Raw genomic sequence first — 23,353 nt, 5'->3', positions numbered from 1 at the left:
GTAGTTGTTATCTAAGTGTCGCCATATTATAGGTGCGTACTACCACCTGGCAAGTGCCACGTGGTAATATTGTACTATTGTATAATTTCTCCAATAATAGCTAAGCAATTAATAATTATTAGGGATTTTTGTAGAAATGTCACCTGAACTTATGCTTCAATTTGAATTTGTCACCTTAAAGAAAAATTTAAGAGAAATGTCATCTTAATTTTTAAAAATTCATGATTTGTCATCTGACTTTAGCACCATCCAATTTTCCATCAATTTTAAGGGTATTTTAGTCTTTCTACTTTAAAGGGTATTTTAAAAATGCAAAAATCATTATATAAAAACAAAAAGCTTAAATGTAAAAATGGCTGAGGGTTAAATGTAAAAAGCTCTGTTTTCTATTTTTAACATATTGGCCAATTTTAAAAACTTATCAGACAAAAATAAAATAAAATAAAACATTAGAGAGAGGAAAGAAATTTGAAAAAAAAAGGACCGGGGTTGTCAGGGAGGGAAGGACCCAGCAACGGAGAGGTGGGAAGGAGGGGCATGGCCAAAGGGGAGAGATGGAGACAGAGAAGTGGGGTGATCCCCGAATGGGCAGAGATTGGCTAGGGCTAGGATGGGGTAAATGGCTAGGGATGGTGGGGTAGGGGTTGTTCTTGTGAGAGGAAGAGAGAGGTATATATTAAGGGGTGAGGTGGATTGGAGTTGGGGTGGTGGGTTGTTGTTGGGGAGAAAGAGAAGAGAGAACAATGGTGGCTGGTGGTTGGGATTGGAGGTGGTGTCTTTCATTTTTTATTTTTTATAATAATAGTTTTAGGTTTTTAAAAAAAATTTATTTATTTATTAAGTTAACTTTGATTTATTTATTTTAAATTGTATTCAAATAGTTATGTTTTTTTTAATTAATATTTAAATAGTTTTAAATTATTTTAACATTAAATTTAATGAAATGACTAAAATACCCTTAAAAATATATGGGAAATTGGGTGGTGTTAAAGTCAGATGACAAATCATGGATTTAAAAAAATTAAGGTGACATTTCTCTTAAATTTTTCTTAAAGGTGACAAATTCAAACTGAAGTATAAGTTATAAGTTCAAGTGACATTTCTACAAAAATCCCTAATTATTATTAAGGATCCCCTTATTATAACCCCTTCATTACAATCTCTTTGTGCTCAAATACCCCACAATAAATTTTCCATTTAGCAAACGTGGGTCAGACTAGTTGGTCAGGGCAGTGAGCCCACCCCTTGCACCCAAGTTCGAGTCCCCATCCTCGTAAATTAGATTAATTTAGAGTAGTTAAGACTACCCCTTGTAAAAAAAAATCATTTAAACGACACTTTGTGAGCCCACTTCGTATTGTATTTGAATGGTATGAACAATTTATTTTTCAAATATATGTCCCTCAAATAAGCTTATTTGACAAGAATCCCTCAATTGAACTTAAGGATGCCAATGAGACGAATCGGTTATGTCATTCCCATTCTAATCCCCGTTAAGCATTTTCCCCCTTCCATGCCCCCATAATTGTAAAATTCAAATTGGGAATTCTCCATCTTTGCATTCATTGAGGAATTGGTTCCCCACTCCTGCCCATTGAATTTTTATTTTACCCTACTAGTAATTACGGTGCCACAATACTACTGCAAGTATAATAATCCTATGCTTTCTACTTTCAGTTGATAAAAGCTTTTTTAAGTGTGTTACATATGAAATAAAACCAAAAACCCTAGCCTCTCTCTCTCTCTCTCTCTCACTCTCTCTCTCTCACACACACACAGTTCCAAAGAAATAACTCAATTGAGTGAGGAAGAGTGATGAGTATATTTTATATTATATATTTAACCCCATTCTTAGTATATTTTGGTTAATATTTGGAAGAATTTTGATACTTTGAATTAAATTTCCAATATAGGACTTTCGACTTCCTCTAGAGCAAAACATAATCAAATGGACGAATTTTGGAGTAATTCTAGTTGGAGGATGTTCGTGAGTCACTTAGCTTGATCGTATCAAACTTTCAGAGTTTTCTACCAAGCGGTTATTTTCTGGCAATAAAATAAAAGAGCAGTGCGTGGTGCTAGAATAGTGACGTTTTGGGCTTTTATTGCGTTTTTGGAGCCCAAGATGACCTCAGATAGGTTCGTGGCCTTCTGGAGAAGTGTTCAGAACGTTTTTATCTTTAGAACAAGCTATCTTGGGCCTGGAGGAGATTTGAGGCCAAAACGTGGCTGGGCAGATTGTTGGCAGATTCTCCTAATCCAATTTGGACTTTATATCCTAATATTATTTTATTTTAACCTAGTTTCCTTGTGGGGATTGGGCAGCTGGGTTTTAGGAGGTATTTAACTACTTTTTCACAACAATTTTTAGGACTTCTTTTTGGCTTTTGAACGTGACATTGTGGAGAGCAATTGCTAGGGTTTTGGAGTTTTGCAACTTTAAGGTGTTTTCATTCTTTTTCCATGATTTCAGTTATGAATATGCGTAACTAATTCAAATTGCTAGGGCGAAGCCATAAGCCTTAGCATGAATATGTAATTTTATTAATTTGCTTATGAATGGATGCATGTTTGCTTTGAATTATTAATCACTGCGATTAAAACTATCTGAAAATAGGTTTTGGGTGTACCATCTCCATCACCTTTGTCCGGTTACTTGTCTCCTGGCGATGTAATTATGTCAGTTGATGGTGTGCCCATCTATTTTAATGACTGATCACCATTAGGATATTTAGACAAGTAATTTGATGCAATTTCTGTTGGAACATCACCCTCAAATTGAGGAGGGCTTCTTGTGATTAGTAGTTGTAAGTTCACTTAAGGCAAACATCACGCTCTTAAGGGTTGCATGGTTTTTCAAAGGGTTTTCACAAAGCTTAATGAGTCTTGCATGTTTATATTTGATCTGAACATCACAGACGGATTGCATGTTAGATATATGTTTTCGCTTGAACATCACAAAGAAAATATGCATTAGGAAAACCTAACCTTCAAAGCATATATGTGGAAATTCATAAGTAATTGATAGAATTGCATAGGATTGTTGTGACGGTGATGGCTGAACCCTAGTTTTCTCTAAATCGTTATTTTTAAAAATGTTTTTCTTCTTTGTTGTAACCCTAGTTTTCTCTAAATTGTTATTTTTAAAAACGTTTTTCTTCTTTGCTATTCTTATTTCCCAACTTTCAGATTTCTTTTATTGTTAATTTAATATTTTCAAACTCATAAATTTCAGATCTTTGATAAAATCTATTTTAACTATTAATTAAGAGTTAGTTTAATTACAAATTAGTCAAACAATCCTTGGGGACAACGACCTTGCATGAGCATTTATACTACAATTACCTTGTATGCTTGCAAGTATTTTCAGTGATTTTAACCCTGTTTGCGCAGGTTCTAAAAATCCTATCAAGAAGATGTATCATTGCACATCCTTCCTTCTCATCTTTTTTATTTTTTGGGTTAGTAAATAAGTCTCTTGGGGAGTTTTAAATAAGAAGTCAATTGTGGTGATTTCTTTTGAACCATGTTCATATTGAAGTTTCCCATCTAATTCTTCAATAAAATAATTCTCCTGAAACCCTATCTCTAAAACTTATCATCTTCTTTAAATATAGTTATACATCGCATTTGAAGGAGTTTACTGCAATCTACCCTGTTGTTTTATGTTGTGATTGTTCGATTGGCTCACTGTTATGCACAATAGTTAAATCGCTAGAAATCACATTTTCCTTAGATTCGTCTCATGTTTTGCATTCGCTTAAAGTCTAGATGTAGTGGGATTGATGAGGGTGACATTAATTTAGGCTTATGGGTTGATTTAGTATTTTGGGTTTTGCGGACTTTGCTTTGGATCATTCTTAATTGTAGTGATGTGGGCTAATAGTTGTTTGTGTAACTTTTGTCCACTTTAGTTTTATTTTTTTAGCTTGTTAGTTTTGTTACCCTTTTGGGCTTAGTCCTTTGTATGTCATTAATGTCACAAACAAAGTGTAAGACCCGTGTCTAGGGGAAACAAGAACAGTGAGCAATCCCCCATCGCTCGGGGAGGGAAAGGTTAAGTGCTTTATATGTGTGGGCACTTCTCTTCCTAGCAAGAGGCCTTTTGGGCAAGATATCATTAGCTTGAGCCTAAGAACAAAACCATAAGGGGGGAGGCCCAAAGCGGACAATATCTTGCTAGGGGAGTTGGGTCGTGACAAATGGTATCAGAGCTGGACCCCGACCAGAAGTGTGCCAGCGAGGACGCTAGGCCCCAAGGGAGGTGGATTGTAAGACCCGTGTCTTGGGGAAACAAGAACGGTGAGCAATCCCACATCGCTCGGGGAGGGAAAGGTGAAGTGCTTTATATGTATGGGCACTTCTCTTCCTAGCAAGAGGCCTTTTGGGCAAGATAGCATTAGCTTGAGCCCAAGAACAAAACCGTGAGGGGGAAGGCCCAAAGCGAACAATATCTTGCTAGGGGAGTCGAGTCGTGACACGAAGTTGGATGAAAATCAGGCGAATCGAGGTTGGGTTGTGTATGACATTTCCAACCTCATCCCTGTTAACTATTTACCCTCATCCCCGTCGTCCTACCCGCATTAATCAAATCGGGGATTCCATATCCTTGTCTTCATTGGGGATCAGGTTCATCGACCCTTTCCATAACAAAAATATTAATAAATAACTATGTTTAAAAGGAGAAAGATGTGTTACGAGGCCAATATATGAATCAATCCAATTTTCGTTAATTGAAAATATATACTACTTAGACAAATAAATACTACAAGGGTGAAGACCTTGGCACCAATGTGGTACCCAGGCAAAGGCTCTCCGATACTTGTGTTAGATAAGGAGGGAGAAAACAAGTATGATTATGGTAATCAAATTGTCATTACCTATGTATTCGAGTAAGCACCCTAATTATAGGGGAATGTATAGCAGACCTTGGGGTGATATTTCGATGTGAGACTCGTAGGTATGGCCTGTGTGGTTGCCACATGTCCTTGGGCATTACTTGGTTTATAATATCGATAATATCAAGATGATGAAGACAATGAAAATTTTGAAGAGTTATTTACATTAACACCCCATGAGATTTCTTGTGTTTTCACAAAACCCCTCATGTCTCAAAAATTACACGAACACCCTCTGAGGTTTCAGTTTGTTTTCACAAAACCCCTTTTCGTTGACTGTTTGTCCAAAAATTGATGATTTCATTGGAAAAAAAAAACTTATGCAAATGACAAAATTAACTGCAATGAAGTATATGTAATCTAATCTCAAAGGCCAACTTTATCATTTAGAGAATTTTTGTGTGTATAAAATCATCAATCTTTGGATGAAAAATCAATGAAAAGAAGTTTTGTGAAAACAATTTAAAACCTCAGGAGGTGGTCTTATAATTTCTAAAACCTCAAGGAGTTTTGTGAAAAAGCCAAAAATCTCAGGGGGTGTTGGTGTAAATAACTCAAATTTGAACCTTATATATGAACTCTATGTGGTACTAAGTCATTTATATATCTTACCATGCAATGTTTAAAGTGTAAAATATTATAGTAAATCATTATAAATAAATGATTATGGTATGTTTAATCTTCTTTTATTAATTACTACATATTTTCTACACTCACAGTGTTTGTCAGTTCACTATATAATCAACTTAAATCAATTAAACTCATCATGGAATGCATTTCCTTTTAATTTTTTGATAATTGATTAAATAAACATCCTCCAAAGTTTCAAGAAAAATTTTCAAGTTTTTCTTACAATTTCCATGATTTTTATTCAATTTTTATCAATGACAATAATTTCCCGATATTTTCATTGAAATTTCCGTGTTTTCGGACCACCGATATTTCCGAAACCATCGATATTTTAGACCTTGCTAAAACAAACATGGGAAAGAAAATAAAGTGATAAATCTCAGTTACTTTCTTAGCGTTACCAAACATGAAAAATGAATCTTCCATTTCCCATCCCTTGAGAAATGACATGTGGAATGATTTCCCCTCAAATTCTTTCCGTAAACCAAACGAGAAAGGAGTAAACTGTAGTTAATCCTAGATAATATGGGAGAATCTAGGTGGGGCAGCTTTTTATTTGATTGTTTGATTTTAAATTTTGAGCTGGACTAAAGATATGTACCTCTTTTTTTATTTTTTATGGAACATTTTGGGCCGGGCCGCCCTCCATGTAGAACCCCCTGAAGAAAGTGGATAACACAAATTCAATGGGTGGGTAGAGAGTTTTGTGTCTCATGAGTCATGCTAATAAGGAATTCTCTCGAAATCAGTTGTGCTTGGCTTCTTATTCTTTCTAAGTAGAAACAGGATCCTCTAGAAATCCCAAAAGATCTATTATCTTCCAACATCCGAAGAGCTACCAAATGACGAACATGATTTAACCAAACGCAAATATTTGGAAGTTGATGGGGGAGCTTTTTAGGACGGGGAGGAAACAAAAATTTGTCATCAAAATCAAATGTGGCGTGGCAATTTATGACCGCATATAACTGATCGAATGATGTAACAACTTACATGTTATTTATGAACAATCTCTTATTAACGTCCTATGTGGCATGACAACTTATGTGTTATTCGTGACACTTCTAGTAATTTCGACTCAAGTTTTTATTATTTTATTTTAAATCAGCCTTATTTATAATAATATTTAGCCTTCACCTTCCCAACTTTTGATCTTTTCGGTGCCACCGCCTTTCTCATCCCCCTTCTTTAGATTTCAGGAATTCTACGGATCTTTCTGATGTTTGATAGAAACTCATGTCTTGTAAAAGGTGAAAGGCTACTACTTAGGCCTGTTTGATAACCATTTCAATTTTAATTTTTAGTTTTTTTTTCTTTTTCCTTTCTGTTTTTGTTTCTTTTGGATATAATTAAGTTGTTTAATTTCATTTACATGAACTGGTCAGCTAAATGTAATAATGTGGTACAAAGCAAAACATTACTCACCAGATATGCATCTTAATTCATAATTAATTTAATGCTTAATCCACACAGAGCACAAAACTAGTAATTAAGAATCTTAATTCCCACTCGATCCAGTTTAACATCCGAAAAAAGATTTAGAAAAACCAACCAAAACCCAGAAAAGAAAAAGAAACAAGAAAAAAAAAAGCCAGGCACATATTTTATTTATAGATTCTCACCCAGTAAGGTAGATGTACATGCAGATGCAGAGGAGCTCAAAGAGCAACCATGGAGAGGTCATGGATGCTCTGCTCATCCAACTCCGATGCCTGTGAATTTCTTTGATGGGTCACAGCCTGTTGCAGTAGCCTCAGAGCTCGCTGCAAGAATCCAGTAGCAGCTGGCTGCTGCTGTTGAAGATCATCATCAAAATTGTCAGCTGCTGCAATCTGGTTGAGCTGGAAGAAGAAGAGCCTTGACTGATGGATCAAGTCAGAGTAGGTTTGATGAACAAGGCTGAAGCTGAAAGAGAGCTTGAGCACAAAAGGGCAGATCAAGCCAGTGAGCAGTGGGGTTATTAGAGTGCTGTGAGAGGTGGAGAAGGCTTTGAGTTTCAGTGTGGTTGCTACAATTGCCGTGTGAAAACCCATGGGACCCAAGCTTCAGGAGATTAAAGCCGGGAATATGAAATGAAATATGACGGGTTTTGGGTTTGATACCAGTATATATAGAATACATGTGTCACATTCCCAAGCTTTCAATTTTCACTTTCCCTGTTAGTAACTAGAATATATGCAACAACTCCCTTATCCAACTTTTGGTCATAAAATAATCTGATAACTATTTATAATATAATGATGATTAGCAGTACGATAAGTAAATATGATACAAATAGCGATACTCATAAGTAATTTTTATTTTTACATTTTAGTTACCAACTGATATTGCACTAATGTGTACTGGTAAAAACGATGAAGAGTTTAGTCTCTGTCTTATGATGTGTCTGCTCTTCATTTGAATGATGAATATATATATAAGCTGTGTGTTCCAATCAAAGTACCAGCTCTATAACACTTGTTGAGGTTGAGGATACCGAAGGAGTTGAATATTATTATAATTTCTTTTTCATTTATTCGATACCGATTGAACCCATGACATGCTGAAAATAAAAACACGTTTTACCTCATGACAACAAATTTCCATTGCTATCATGAATTTGAGTATCCCCACCTCCAACAATAATTTTCGATCTTTCTAATAATGGAGGGGGTTTTTTTTTTTTTTTTTTTTTTTTTTTTCCGGGGTATTGTACATATAACTTAATAATAATTTTAAAGCCAATTAATTAGCTATTAATCAAGTAAAATTTTTCTTTTCAATATTGGAAGAGTTTTCCGACTCGAATATCCCTCTTTCCGGACTTGAAAAAGTAAAGAAAAATGATGTAAATATATGCTTTTTTTTTATGGGAAAAACTCTTAAATATAAACATATAGTAATGAACAATATAAAAAATTCATGACATTATGAGGAGCTAATTAGCATTACATCATTTGCATGCAGAATCGCAACCATATTATTATACCAAGTGTAGGGCCTATTGGTTTGGTATTGGAAATTTCCAAGAAGTTTCTCATGTCATGCTTGGCCTTGTCTTTAGTTGATTCAATTCTTTGGCAGCAATGCAATAAATGGAAAATCTATATACGAGCATTCAGCTCCTTCAATCTTCTTATCTCCTTTGAGTTACTGATTTCATCACTGAAAATGTTTGGACCATGCATCATAGATGTGGCACAAAAGCTTATAAATAAAAAAAAACAGAAGAAAAAAAAAAGGAAGATGTTAAAACTAGATTTAGAGGGAATCGTATACAAAATCACCGAATAAGTCCATGAACTTTGTCTTTAATGTAGCGAAAGATAAAATATTGTATGAGGCCACATTTAGGCGAACATGTGTGGGGTTTTATCACAAAAGGCTTCGGTGATATTAGTAATAGAACCATTTATTATATATTGTATTTTATTTAGTCAAGTTTCCAATGTGAGATTTATATTCTTCAACACGCCCCCTCATGTGGGACCACCACATAATGGGCCACACATGAAGCTAAGTCCACATCGGAGTCAATCATTTAAGTCCAACATGTGAACACCACGTATTGGATAAGGGGTATAGGTAAACATTCAAGCTCAACATGTGAACACCACATATTGGGTAAGGGTAAATGCCCAATTCAGGCCTAGTCAATCAACCCGCTCTGATACCATGTTAAATTCAGATAGACGGGTTAGCGGCCCACTACCAACAACACCGATATTGTCCTCAACTTAACCACCTGCAAAGCCCAATAAGTGTGAGGTTTTATTACAAAAGGCCTCGGTAATATTAGTCGTGGAACCATTCATTATATATTTTATTTTATTTAGTCAAGTTTCCGATGTGAGACTTTTATTCTTCAACACAAATATCATAATCGGAATAATTTATTTTCTAAATTACAATTTAAAGAACACTTATGCAAAAAGTCAATTAAATTGGATGTCGTTTAATAATCCTTTTGTATATAAAAAAGACGTTTTTAGTACAATTAAGATCCTTATGATGAACTGTCCATTTAGTTTATACATATGGATGACTAAACGATCTCAAATTTTATTTTATTTTTTGCAAACTTGATCTTTAAATGATAATTTAGAAAATAAACGCATCCGATTGTGACATGTATCATGAAATTTGGTTTGTTTAAGTCTTAATTAGTAATGAATCGGCGTTTTTTCTCCCTCAATTTCTTAGATAATAGTTTGGAATTAATTAACTTAGCGATCTAGGGTTTTTCATTCCTCTTAATTTTTGTTAGCGGAAAACCACAACAACAAAAAAATAGCTTGGTAGAATTGGCATACCAAAAAAAAAAAACAAAAAAAAAAAAAATTCGTGGCAATGCGTTTTTATTACAACAAGGTCTTTCTTTTCGTGGTAATGATGAAAGTGTTACTTCAAGTAATAGAGGATATTACTTGGAGTTATTGCAATTCCTTGTAGACAATGATGAGAAAGTTAAAGAAGTTGTGTTAGAAAATGCTCCAGGGAATCTCAAGTTAGTAGCTCATTGCATTCAAAAAGATATTGTCAATTCATGTGCCATTGAAACACTTGATGTTATCACGAGTGATTTAAAATATAGATTCTTTTCTGTATTAGTGGATGAAGCATGTGATGTTTCAGTAAAAGAGTAAATGGCTATGGTGTTGCTTTATGTGGACGACAAAGGGCATGTAATTAAAAGATTTGTGGGGGTCCAACATGTTATCGACACCACTTCAAGTTCACTAAAGGATGCCATTGACACATTCTTTTCTTCCAATTGTTTGAGCCTTTCCAAGTTACGGAGACAATGTTATGATGGAACTAGCAATATGAGAGGTGAGTTGAATGACCTTAAAACAAAGATTTTGAGAGAACAACCTTGTGCACATTATGTTCATTGATTTGCTCATCAACTTCAACTAGCACTTGTTGCCGTGGCAAATAAAAATATTGACATTGCATATTTTTTCACAACTGCTAATAGTGTGGTTAACTATGTAATTGGAGCATCTTGTAAGCATCGTGATGTACTTAGAGCGCAACTCCAAGAAGAGCTTGTGATAGTTTTTGAAAATGATTGTCTTATAATTGGGCGAGGATTGCATCAAGAAACAAGTCTCAAACATGCAGTGACACACGATGAAACTCACATTATGGTACCTTGATTAGCATTATTTTTATGTTTTCATCCGTGATTCATGTGCTTCAAATAATTATTGATGATAATCTCAATGTTAGTGTTGGTGAAGCAAATAAGTTAATAAGAGAAATGCTTACTTTTGAGTTTGTGTTTCACCTATTCTTGATGAAAAATATATTGGGACTCACAAATGATGTGTCACAAGCATTGCAAAAGAAAGATCAAGAAATTTTGAATACAATGGCTTTAGTGAAATCATGCAAGGAAAAGCTACATTGGATGAGGAATAATAAGTTTGATGTATTGGTTGATGAGGTATCTTTCTTTTGTGACAAACATCATATTGATGTTCCTAAGATAGATGAGACATTCATACTTACAGGGAGGTCAAGGCGTAATGCTCTAATAAAGACAAATCGTCATCATTACCATGTGGAGCTCTTTATTTATATCATTATGAGCAAATTACAAAGTTAGATGATCGTTTTAATGAGATAAATACCGAGTTTCTTATTCGTTTGGCATGTTTGAGTCCGAAAAATTCACTTGTAGCTTTTGATCAACAAAAGCTACTTCGTTTTGCTCAATTTTATCCTCAATACTTTTCATACAGGGATTTTTTGACACTTGAAGATCAACTTGAGCTTTATATTTATCATGTGCGTTCGAGTAATGATTTCTCTTAATTAAAGGGATTAGTGGTCTTGCAAAAAAAAATGGTGGAGGCAATGATGCATTGAGCATTTAATTATGTGTATTTGCTTATTATATTGGTTTTAGTTTTATCAGTTGCAACTGCTTCAGTCGAGAGAACATTTTCCGTCATGAATATTATTAAAGGTCCACTTCGGAATAAAATGGGGGACCAATGGTTGAGTTGAGTGATAGCTTGTTTGTTTACATTGAGAGGAATGTTTTTGCTTATATTGAAAATAAAGCTATAATGCTACGTTTTCAAAATAATAAACCTCATCGTGAACAATTGTAGCTTGTAATGTTGTTTTTGACATGAATTATGAATGAAATTATTATCGTTTCATTTTTAATATTTTTTTCATATTAAATTTTTTTTTGTGATTTTCTCATAGGTTACCAAATGGACTGGGCTTCCCAAAATTTTAAAAAAATCACTTATCACCCCAAATAAGCAATGCCAAACGGGTACTAAGTTTGAGACTCCAAATTTTATGCCCGTTTCGCATTATTATTTTGATTACTTTCTTGAAAAGCAAAAGAGTGTTGCTAAACGAACCCTAAAATTAACTGAGTACACCCTATGATCTAAGTACACCCTAATATTTTAATCAAAATGTAAAATTAACTAAGTACACCCTATTTAACTACCAAAAATACCCTTGGTACACCCTAATACACTCTATTACACGACACCCTAATACCAATCCTAAACCAGGTTTCTCTTTTTATGAGTGTTATACTTTTCCAGCTCTTGCTTGTTGCAATTTCTACACTCATGAATCTCAATGTCTACAATTTATTTAAAAATTTTACTTTGGTAGGAAAGTAAGGGCATAGAAGACTTTGGTGGTGTTATAAAGAGGCCAGCGGAAATCTCAATGTCTGCAATTTATTTAATATTCCATACTTTCTCATCTTCTTCAACCTTAAATTAAGTAAACCTACTTGTATGATTATTTGTTGGTTGATATCCAGCTTGCTGTCTTGTTTGGTTATAATCTACTTGTATTCAGTGACTAAATTTAATTCTTTTTCTTTTGTCATGAAGGCTATATTGCAGCTGACAGAATCAGGTTCATTTTTCCTCTAGGTTGATCTATTTAAAGTATGTGGGAAGTTTGCCTTATCAGATGATCATGAAGATCGCTTTTTACTCGGCAAAGGAAAAATTCTTCGTCACTCATCGAAGATTGATACTGTTGCAAGTTAGCTGGATTAGAATCATTGCTATCTATCCCTTCCTATCTACTATACACCATTCAACGACACCTCCTTGCGCCTTCGTCAATACTCGCGGCGTTGTTCATGGGCACCAAGCAATATGAAAACTTTTCTATGTTTGATTAGGGTTGAATATGGTGAGTAGGGTGTACTTATTAAAATTATATTTATTTCACAATTCAATATATTCTTTTTGGTCATTTTATATTAGGGTAAATTAGTAATTTAATAAATAGTTTGATGATAGGGTGTACTCAGTTAATTTTAGGGTTCGTTTAGCAGCATTCAAAGCAAAATGTGTCTGTCTGTTTAGTACCCGTTTGGAATTTCAAGATGTTCAGCAGTTGAAACAGGAAGAGGAGGACTTGTCACCTAAATGGTTCCAATGTGTTAAATTATGATCAAGTCTTTATTCGTGATTTCATACCTTCTGGCATAGCTTTCCTCTTGAAGGGGGAGTATGATATTGTTCTGAACTTTATACTTTATACTCTTCAGTTGCAGGTAATGTTTGTAATCTGGTAATAAATACCTTCTGTTATTCCACAGTCAACATTACTAAATGGTGCATTCTCATATTACTCTAGTTGAACTTTAGTGCTATGCAATTGTATATATCAAATTCAGTTCAGATTCTCAATCAAATTCGCGTACATGTGTGTCTATGCTTGTATTCATGTGTGCATATATACAGAGAGGGATTCAAATATGGGACACAATGTTTGAGCTCACCTTGCAATGGTGTCTAATGAGAGGAATTGTCTATTATTTGGCCCACTTGAAGAATAACGCTCGCAAAAATCATCCAATTGGAAAACATTTAGCCATGTGATTATCATCACAATTATTTTAGTGTTAATCAGAAACACTTGAACAGAGAAAAGCCAATTCAACATAATGCCCTTTTTAGTTATTATACACAACTCACAGCACTTTTACAAAAAAATTTACCAAACACTCAGAAACTGATTATTGTACAAACAGCACTTATAAAAAAAGGTTTACCAAACACCAAACTGCTTTCTCTCACAGCTGATTTCTCTCACAGCAAATCTGACAGCGATTATTTTCACAGTACAGCAATGCCAAATTGGCCCTTAGTAAAAGTAAAAGGAAGGATAAGTGATTATTTGTGAAAATCGCTACCGAAGACCTCAGTTTGGAGAATCAGGGTGGAATGTGCTTTTTATTCCGCTTTCTTGAGAATCAGTTGGGGACCGATTTGGGCATTACTGAATTTTTTCGAACAACCCAACATGCCCTCATTTCTTTTGACAATTTCCACAAAATGTCCTTCCCCCTTCTTTTTTTTTTTTTGGGTATGTCCTTCCCTTTTTATGTGTGCACGTCCTTCTCTTCTTCTTCTTCCAATTGTTGAGCTTCTTTCATTTATTTTCTTTTCACTCTTTCTAGGCTTCGTTTCTTATAGTTTTTCATTTTTTATTCTTCCACTTTCTCATTAGCTTTTAGGGTTTGATTTGATTGTCATTTTTTTTAGTTCAATCTTCATCCTCACAGAAGTTAAAGACAATTGATTCATCAAGAAACTATATTAATTATTAATGCAATATGTTGGGTTTAATTTCAAATAATAGTTTAGAGGATTTGGAGAAAAATATTTAATTTTCAACATAAAACTTAATTTATTTTACGATTAAAATCATTTTTAGGGTGTGATGGAAGTAAGAAACATATTTAACATAAGAATTATATAAGTGAAAGTGAAGGTGCGTTTATTTTTTTTACCTAAAACTTGAATAGAAAAGTCATTTCAACATAATGCCATTTTTCGTCATTATACAGAACTCACAATAGTTTTACACAAAAATTTACCAGACACTTGAAAATTGATTATTGTATCAAAATCACTTTTAACAAAAAAATTTACCAAACGCCAAACTGCTTTATTTCACAGTTGATTTTTCGCACAACAAATCTGACAGTGATTATTTTCACAGCATAGTAATGCCAAAGTGGACCTTAGTTTGTAAAATAACATTTCGGTCTATCGAAAGTTCAATGTGGTATGCCAACCAAGGTGGTTGGTGTGAGTGGTTTGGCACTTTCATTCCTTAAGAGAGGTCAGGGGTTCGATCTTTGCTCTCGTACGGAGTCACCACTTTGGCCAACACTTTACCCCTTACGGGCCGACCCGGTGTGAGTGGGGGTTAGTCTGGGTTGTGGTTAAGGCTTAAAGGTGCCACCCATAGTTGGGGCCTATCCAGGACCACCTCATGATTCAGACCAAAAAAAAAAAAAAAAAGTTCAATGTGGTATGCCACTTTTCGGAGCCTGGCCTTGGACTTGCGTGGCCATCAAAGTAAAAGCCCAATGGGTTGTTTTGGTAGAAGAAAGCAATATGGGGTTAGTACCTTAACTTGGCCCATAAAACAAGTTCATTTTGGACCCGACAAGTAAAGCGAAAAACCAGCGTCCTCGTGCGCACACACCTGTTTGAGAAGATTAAGGAACAAGACTCAGGCTTTGGCAAAAACCCCTAAATTCAACTGCCATTGTCTGATACCAGAAACCGTAAAATATAAACCGCCACTTTCAGCACAACCCTTAACCGAGAACACAGAGAGAAACACAGAGAGAGAGAAATAGAAAGATGAAGGAAGAGGAAGAAGGACCCCCCAATAGAGAACTGTATGCACTGCTTCACATATCACCGGAGGCTTCCGATGAGGAAATCAGAAAAGCTTACAGGCAATGGGCCCAAGTTTATCATCCTGATAAATACCAAGCTCCTCATGTACACTCTCATTCGCAACTCCATTATGTTCCTTTATATTTTATTTTTAAACTTTTGATTTTAAAAAGGTTAAAATTCTGAATACTTTCCTTGTTGGGTTGATACCCAATTTCTCTATTTTGCCAAGATATGTTTTTTTGTTGTTGGTGGCATTGATTTAGTTATTGAACTGCTACGATTATAAAGTTTGCTGTTTAATTGTAAATTTGATGATGGGTCCTGTGCTTTCAATCAAACACATTGGTGTTCATTGTTTTAAGGTTGAAACCTGTCCTGCTGGGCTGTGTTTGTTATAGTAATGTACTGAAATTAAATGCAGAGCGGATTTGTTTGAATTTTGAACTTCATGGAAGGGTCTTTGGCATTGGCAACAAAATGTTAGACTTGTTTGGCAGTTGAATTTAATTTCATGAAAGGTGGTAATTGAGTAGTACTATCATTCATTACTTGTTTTCAGATGAAGGATACTGCTACAGAAAACTTTCAACGGATATGCCAAGCATACGAGATATTGTCGGATGAGAATAAAAGGAAGATATATGACATTTATGGTATGGAAGGGTTGACTTCTGGTTTGGAGCTTGGGACAAAACTGAATAAAGCAGAAGAGTTGAAGGAAGAACTTGAGAGGTTGCGCAAACTGAAGGAACAAGAGAAGGTCTCAGCACATTTCCGACCTTCTGGTACAATATTGGCCAATATGTCTTTGCCACACCTTTTGCATGGTCATGGCATCATGAGAGGGTACAGCTCGGTTTGTTTATGTGTTATCTTTTTGTCTCTTCATGCAATTGATCAACTTGAATCAAGTTATTATTTTTTGCCGCATAGGGAGAATTTTTAAATGTAAATTTACAAAGAAAGGGTGGCATTTTATAATCACAATATAGGTAATAGTTGATGTCATACACAATCACATGCATAGGTGATGTTTTTAGCTCCTTTTAGAGTAATTATTTCACACCTGCCATCACTATGTCTGTGTTCTTATGATTGGACCTAGTTGCATCTCGTATATCTTGACCATTTTTGTAGGCTTGTAATTCCATTTCTCGTCTTAGTAAGATATCTTGTTCTTCCAATACAGTTACCTTCCTAGAATCCTATTATAATCACATTGATCCTTGATATCATAAATGCATGATATTCAGTGCAGTTGTATGCTTTGGTAAAGTCTTCTACATCGTAGTTCTGTTTGTTTTATCTGGACACTGATTTGATATTAAAAAATGTCAGGATGGCTATGACAAGTTCAGTCCAGTCTCAGATATCAAAGCACAATACCCTTTCAATTGGTGGAAATTTGGCAGTTAATGGGAACTCTGGCGGTGGAGCTGCTACTATAGTTTTTGGGCATCGGCTTTCGTCAGTTTCTTCAATAGAATTCATAGGTTCTGCTGGTTTACGGTCACTTATTGGGGTGCAGACATCTCGGTGAGCTTATCTCATTTGATTCGAGTCAGTTTGAATTTTCAGTACGTTGATTCCTCTTTACATATTCATTGTTTGTTTTGTCCAGTAACATGTCATCGCATTTAACTGCAACAATGGGACTTTCAATGTCTTTGAGAGATGGTTCACTGAATCTCTCCAATACCTGGGTGCGACAACTATCAGAAACTGCAAGTGGTAATGTATGTGCATTTCTTGTTCCAGTTGACTCATTTTATTTCGTTTTTTTTTTGGGTATTGTTCATATTTTGTAACATCAGAAAGAACATATTGTACATGAATAATTATAGAAATAGTGGAATATGCTTGAAGTCATGAATGCTTCGGACGTCACAATCGCTATGTTTGTGCAAATATACTCTATTTATAACATGAAACACACCACATCTCACACATTAGGACGTGTTTTTGTGGAGGGAAAAGATGAATGAAAGTCAACCAAGTGGTAAAGCTCAACAGGATTATAAATGATCTAGTCATATGTAATTTGTTAAAAACAAAAAATAGAGTGCACATCCTATTAGTATATTCATATTAAATTTTTTGAGATGGCTAACATTTTTATCTTTTCATTTGCCCTGGGGTGGGTCCACCTTCTCTTTAACAGATACAGCTTGCTTTAGGCTCAGACTCAGCTGTTTCAGTAGGATGGCGAAAGAAAAACCAGAAATTGTCTGCTGCTGGAGAGCTGAAGGTACATCTATATTTGGGACATAGTTTAAAAGTAGAATACCTTGGAGACATATCATTTGTTGGACGGTCTACAAATCTTCTAATGCTATGGACCACTCCCTGCCTTGTTCTAATTTTATATTCAGCATTCTGTTAGTTGTTATAAATTCAATTGATCTGTCTACATGCAATACATTTTTACTTTGTTTCATTTATTATAAGCTTCTCACTTCTCAGTGACCCCTTAGTTAAAAATGATTTACTGCCTTTTATGAAATCAAACTTAATTTGTACATAATTCACTTAAACTTCATTTATTTTCAACTTCTACAGTGTGGCATAGATTCCTTTGCAGCATCAGCTCATTATAATCATCGGTTTTCGTCAAAGTCTCATGGTCGTATTGTGGGGAAAATTGGAAGGTATGCTCTAAGTATCTCGATGGATAGATTTTAATTAAACCTTTTTTGGGGGTGATAATAAATTCTCCGCAAATGCTTTTTATCTTGATCATTACTTATCGTCTCAAAGTTATTTTTCCATACTCAATTTCATTCCAACTACATGTTTAACTGTAATGTCTATGATTTAGGTACCAATTATACATGTTTTAGCTTCTCTCTTACTTTTACCATACACAGAGAAAAATCTTGTTCTGGGTATTTAGGGAGTTCAATAGTGCCTCTTTTTCTACTCAACCAAACAAAGCAAGGTTCCTTTATGTTATGTCTACGATTTTAGTTACCAGTTATATATCTTAAACATGTTCCTGCAATGTCTATGATACATTAATTTGATATATAAGCAGGATACAGTAGTCAACCAAATATAGACACCAATTTAGGTAATATAAGTGCTCATACGTATCCGGTTTTGCAATTGATTTCTAACTGTAGACATTATTGATGCAGCAATGCCCTTGAGGTTGAAGTTGGTGGTGGGAGAAAGCTATCAAATTTCAGCACTGTTCGCATGTTGTATTCAATTGGAATTCAGGTGATTCAGAAAGAAATATATAATTTTTTAAAAGCTTTATGCTGTATTTATTTCATGGAAAATATTATTCAGATAACATTTTCTTTCATTGGATTGTCTTTTTTTGTTGTTTTGATTTTCTTAATTTCTCAATTTGCTTGGTGTTTATTTAAGTTTTCTGGGAACACTTTGCAGAGGAAATAACGAAGAAAACCAATTTAACTTGATATTTTGAGTTTTTAGAAACCTTTCTTAAACCATTTTTTAAAAATAAAAAATCACGTGTGCAAGAGGATTTTCCTTTTAATCTCACGGTACGCCTGGCCTAAATTTATTTATTGTTTAGTTTTGACTAAAGTGCCACAAATTGCATTAGCATTCCTTTTGAGAGACCTTTTTTTAATCATACACGCCCTGCATCTTGTTTGTTTTTTGTTTTATTTGTTGTAACTGTATTTGTCAAAAGACTTTTCCTATTGTGTATTCCGTGTGTGTGATATTTTTTGTTTGTAACATATGAAAACATTTTTTTTTTCGTAGGCTGTGTACATTGCAACATATCCTTTATTTAGCCATATCAATATTAGAGCATGTATGAAATATGAGGTACAATTGGTGCAACTAAAGTTACAAAAATTGATAAAAAGTAATAATGAAGCATGAAATGATTCAATAGGAATGTGAGGAGTAAAAGATAATGGAGAATCAAATTTGAAAATGTTATGCTAAAAGTGATGAATAAAAATTACAGAAGTTGAGGTAGAGTTAATCATTTATTAATATTGTAGATTAGAAGATAGTTTACTACAGTGACTGAAATTGCGTTAACAGTATCAGAAAATGCAAATGTTGAAATGAATAGAGATTCTTTCAACTGTGGATATATGGGCATTACTTTTTCACGGTAGATCTTGTTTCTTATTTGCAGATTTCATTATCAAATGCTTTGATGCAAATAAAGTTAGGAAAAAGACTTGCACAACACAAATTTGTAAACAGTTGGCCAAAGTCTTTAAGTAGAGGAAGCCGAATTCCCATATGAACTTTTCTGTAAATTTACTCCTTTGCTCCTTCTGCAACAAAATATAGTTTAAGTTGTAAGACTAATAATAAAACTCCCTATTCCAAGATTCTGTAGAATGTTATGTAACACAAAAGTATAACTGCAATTTGAAAAGGCGTATTAGGAAGATTGTTCAGTGTAGTAGATAGTGATAGTGAGATTGGCATAAAAAGGGGAAGGGAGCTAAAGTATCTACCAGGAAAAAAAAACAGCAAACACCTATTATGAAAACATCTAAAGTAATTATATCTGCAGTGATACATCAGGTTTTCTTTTAGTTTGAAGAAAAATAAAGGTTACCACACAATCTTCAAAAGCTCTCCACATAACTCCACACACAGCCTAAAATTCCAGCAAAACCCATGACAAACCTTGTCCACATAGAAAATTCAACTTCATATATGATTCGAACGAAGCAACTGAAAAACAAGTAAAAAATAACTTAATTAGATTAATCCATCAAGAAAAAAGAAAAAAAAACCTTAGAGTTGCTAACTAAAATATAACCTTGTGGCCAAATTCAGATGATTTTGATCCTTTGGTAATCTCTGGACGTTCTCCAGGCTTTGATCTTCTTTACGCTTTGCCTTCCAAACAAAGTTCAGGAAAAAAAATGAAGTATTTTTAAGAATATTTTTTGTGAAGAGATCCAGCTATCTCTGTTAATCTGGCGTTTGTGCGATGAGAGAAAAAGGGAGACCGTTGAACCTGTTGTGCAATTCAACTTAGCAGTTTGTGATAATTATTCTATTTTTATCTTTTAAAAAAAACATTATTTAGTTATATTGTTTTACTATTTTACCCTTAATATGTTATATTTTGTCTTTTGAGATTTTTAGTTAACTAAGAGCAATTTAGTTGTGTTACATGTTTAGTTGTTAGGCGTCCTAGTCTAAGAGAATCTTGAATAAGTTTTCAATTAGTGTTTCAATTAAAATTATAAAAAATTTGTTGGATTTTTTCATGCTTGATCTGCAAAGATTAAATTTTTTTTGTTAATGGCTACTGTTTATAGTTCGTTCAGACACTTTAAATTTATTTTTACACGGTAATTCACTCTTTCAGTTAGTTCCTGGTTAACTTGTTTATATGTTCAAAGTGTGACTGCAATCTTACACACTACCTTTCTATGACAGGGTATATTTTGGAAATTCGAATTGCACCGTGGGGGCCAAAAGTTAATCATTCCTGTAAGCATAATTTTTAGCCCGTATGTATTTTAGATGTGAATGCAAATTTGATCTGTATTTGACATTTGATCAAAGGTTTTTTGTGCTTGTGTACCTCTTTATTCTTGCACCTGGGGATTTGAAATGCTCCTTGTGTAGAGGTTAAGGAGCTATTGGATTAGAAAATACAAAACTAAGGTTGCATTTTGATATCTGACATGTATTTTTGGAAAATTTTCTTCTTGTTATGTGTGGATTGCTCTTTTTATATCTTTTCGGAAAGAAAATGAAACACAACTCTATATTGTTAGTATCACCTGGGTTTAGGCCTCACAAGTTTTGATCTGTTGCTGATGGCTTTACATGCAGATTTTGCTTTCTAGGCATTTGGATCCTGTGTTTGCAGCCGGAGCGTTCATAATTCCAACATCAGTTTACTTCGTACTCAAGGTTGGTACAGATATACTCTAACTTTGGGCCTTGAGTATGTTATTCTTCTTTACCTTATGCAAACTCAGCCAAGGTTTTTAACTGGCAGGATTTTCTCATTATTATTTTTTACATGTGCCGGTGTTGTTGAGCTATTGTTGGACTGTTAAAGTTGGTCCCATTTGTAAAGTTCATTAAGCGATTTACGAAATAATATGTGGGCAAGAGTCTTGAAGATGCAATTTATCATCTATGCTCAGTTGACCAGAGAATTGCATGTTCTATATATTGTCTATTGATTATGTGTATTTTTTGTATTCTTGCAGAAATTCGTTTTGAAACCTTATTACCTTAAGAGGGAAAAGCAGAAGGCTTTAGAGAATAAGGAAAAAACTTCTGCACAGGTATGCCTACCCATAAGTGCAAAATATCTGTGCAATTTTAGGGCACCAAGTTTTGTGCTCTGTTGCAATTCTTGGTGAGATGCTGAGAGATACATGTTGCACCTGGTTTTCAGTTGGATTTGCTGGCTTCATTGTGTTGTATAATTATTCTTCCCTGAATTAATACAATTCAGTCTACACATGATATCTTTCTATTTTTTATTTGTAATGTTTTACTTTTTGTTTTCCATTTTGCCTTGTGTGAATATTTGGAAGAATCTGTAAACCTTGTATCTGCAGGTTCTGGAGGCAAGAGCAGCAGCAGACAAAGCTCAGAAGTTACTACAGAATGTAGCGAATAGGAAAACAAATAAGCAGCTAGAAATAGGGGGTCTGGTAATCACAAAAGCATTATATGGGAATCTCAAAGCTTTGAAGAAAAGAGATGAACCAGTAGAATCAAATGATTCACCGGTCATTGATGTTAAATTGCCTCTAAATTTCCTTGTCAGCGATTCTGGGCAACTGCAGGTTTGTTCTTTTATAAAATTATGTTACTGCTTAACTCTTTAGTGCTTGTTTGATCATTCTAGGAATGCATTTCACAAGCAGTAAGTTTGGCTAAAATAAAATAATATTGCATTTACAAGAATGCATGCTTTACTATTTTAACCGAAAAAAGAAATGCAAGGGTCAGGTTCTAGCTCATGAGGAGAATTAGAACTCATTCTTGCAGCGTACTGTAATTAGAATAAGTTTCAACTCTAGAAAACATTGTTCCCTAAACATGCAATAGTTTTCCTAAGACTTATGGTTGCTCTATTTAATCTGGCAGCTTCATGAAGGCGTAAAGAAGTCTGGTATTATGGGCTTCTGTGATCCATGTCCTGGAGAGCCTAAACAGTTGTACGTGGAATACACTTACGGTGACGGGAGATATGAGGTACTACGATTCCCTTTGCTTTTGTTTTTAGCTCAGAATCCTCTACTGTTTAGAACGCAAGTATCCTGAAGTATTGTTGCGGTATGGCTAATTTGAAACTTTTGTACCAGGTTACCGTTGACGATTATGACAAGTTGGTTATACCTCAGGAAGAGCACAGAATTTGACTTCCATTTCATTATGTTTAAATCAAGGCTACATTCGCTTACCTTTACCTATCACAGTTTTGAATGTATTTACAAGCCTCAGAGACCTAAATTTTGTCCCCCATGGAAAGGCATCTTAATTAGATTTCCACCTTTTTTTTTCATTACAACCGCTCCTTTTCATCTTTTTCATCGAATTTTGTTTCCTCGAGTATTCTACCTTGATAAGAAAAGCAATAAAGGCCTTCTTTTTTTTTTGTTAATACTAGAAACAGTGTTATACCATTTTCTTATGATGTCCAATTTGTTTCTTTTCATCGATATCTCTACTTCCCAATGTATCCAATGGATATCAAACAAGCACTCAAGAGTTAATTAGGATGGTCTAATTGTAATTAATTAACTTGAAGATGTTGTCTAAGAGCTGGTAAACATGATTAAATAGTCTCAGCCTTACCATGTTTATGCTCTACATCGAATAATACACGTGTATATGTCATGTGTATCATCCTCTCACGACGTGCTTTATTATTGTCCTTAATTTAATCACCTAGTGACAAGTGTGTAAAGTTTTATCTCAAAGCATATAATTACAACTTAAGAAGATATCTTATTATATACTTAATTACATAGTCACATGCTCGATGTAATCAATCGATTATATATGATTTTCCCACTCCCCAAAGATATATGTACAGTTTTTCAATTACAATACTAGCCTTGTAAACAATAAATATAAATTTCACATAAGATGTTTGGGAAAGGCTGCCCAGAAAAGAGAAAATAATTTTCATCAGCCTTTTTT

The 23,353-nt window shown here is 34.3% G+C and overlaps 1 protein-coding gene and 1 pseudogene across 1 annotated transcript; both read left to right on the top strand.

Annotated features, from left to right (window-relative positions):
- The first annotated feature begins 10,153 nt into the window (after positions 1-10,153).
- LOC148294470 (uncharacterized) lies at positions 10,154-11,525 on the top strand (annotated as a pseudogene).
- Positions 11,526-15,004: 3,479 nt separating this feature from the next.
- Positions 15,005-22,820, top strand: LOC110757188 (chaperone protein dnaJ 13). Its single transcript, XM_021958748.2, has 13 exons — positions 15,005-15,316; positions 15,774-16,060; positions 16,553-16,750; positions 16,836-16,950; positions 17,376-17,462; positions 17,774-17,862; positions 18,352-18,436; positions 20,615-20,668; positions 21,017-21,097; positions 21,403-21,480; positions 21,760-21,990; positions 22,295-22,402; positions 22,513-22,820. Exons 1-13 carry the CDS (start codon positions 15,173-15,175, stop codon positions 22,567-22,569), a joined length of 1,614 nt encoding a protein of 537 aa, XP_021814440.1. The 5' UTR covers positions 15,005-15,172; the 3' UTR covers positions 22,570-22,820.
- The last annotated feature ends 533 nt before the right edge of the window (positions 22,821-23,353 follow it).

Source organism: Prunus avium, chromosome 5 (assembly GCF_965620075.1).
Source record: "Prunus avium chromosome 5, drPruAviu1.hap1.1, whole genome shotgun sequence".
Taxonomy (NCBI): Eukaryota; Viridiplantae; Streptophyta; class Magnoliopsida; order Rosales; family Rosaceae; genus Prunus; species Prunus avium.
This window is presented reverse-complemented; position numbering and strand designations above follow the sequence as displayed.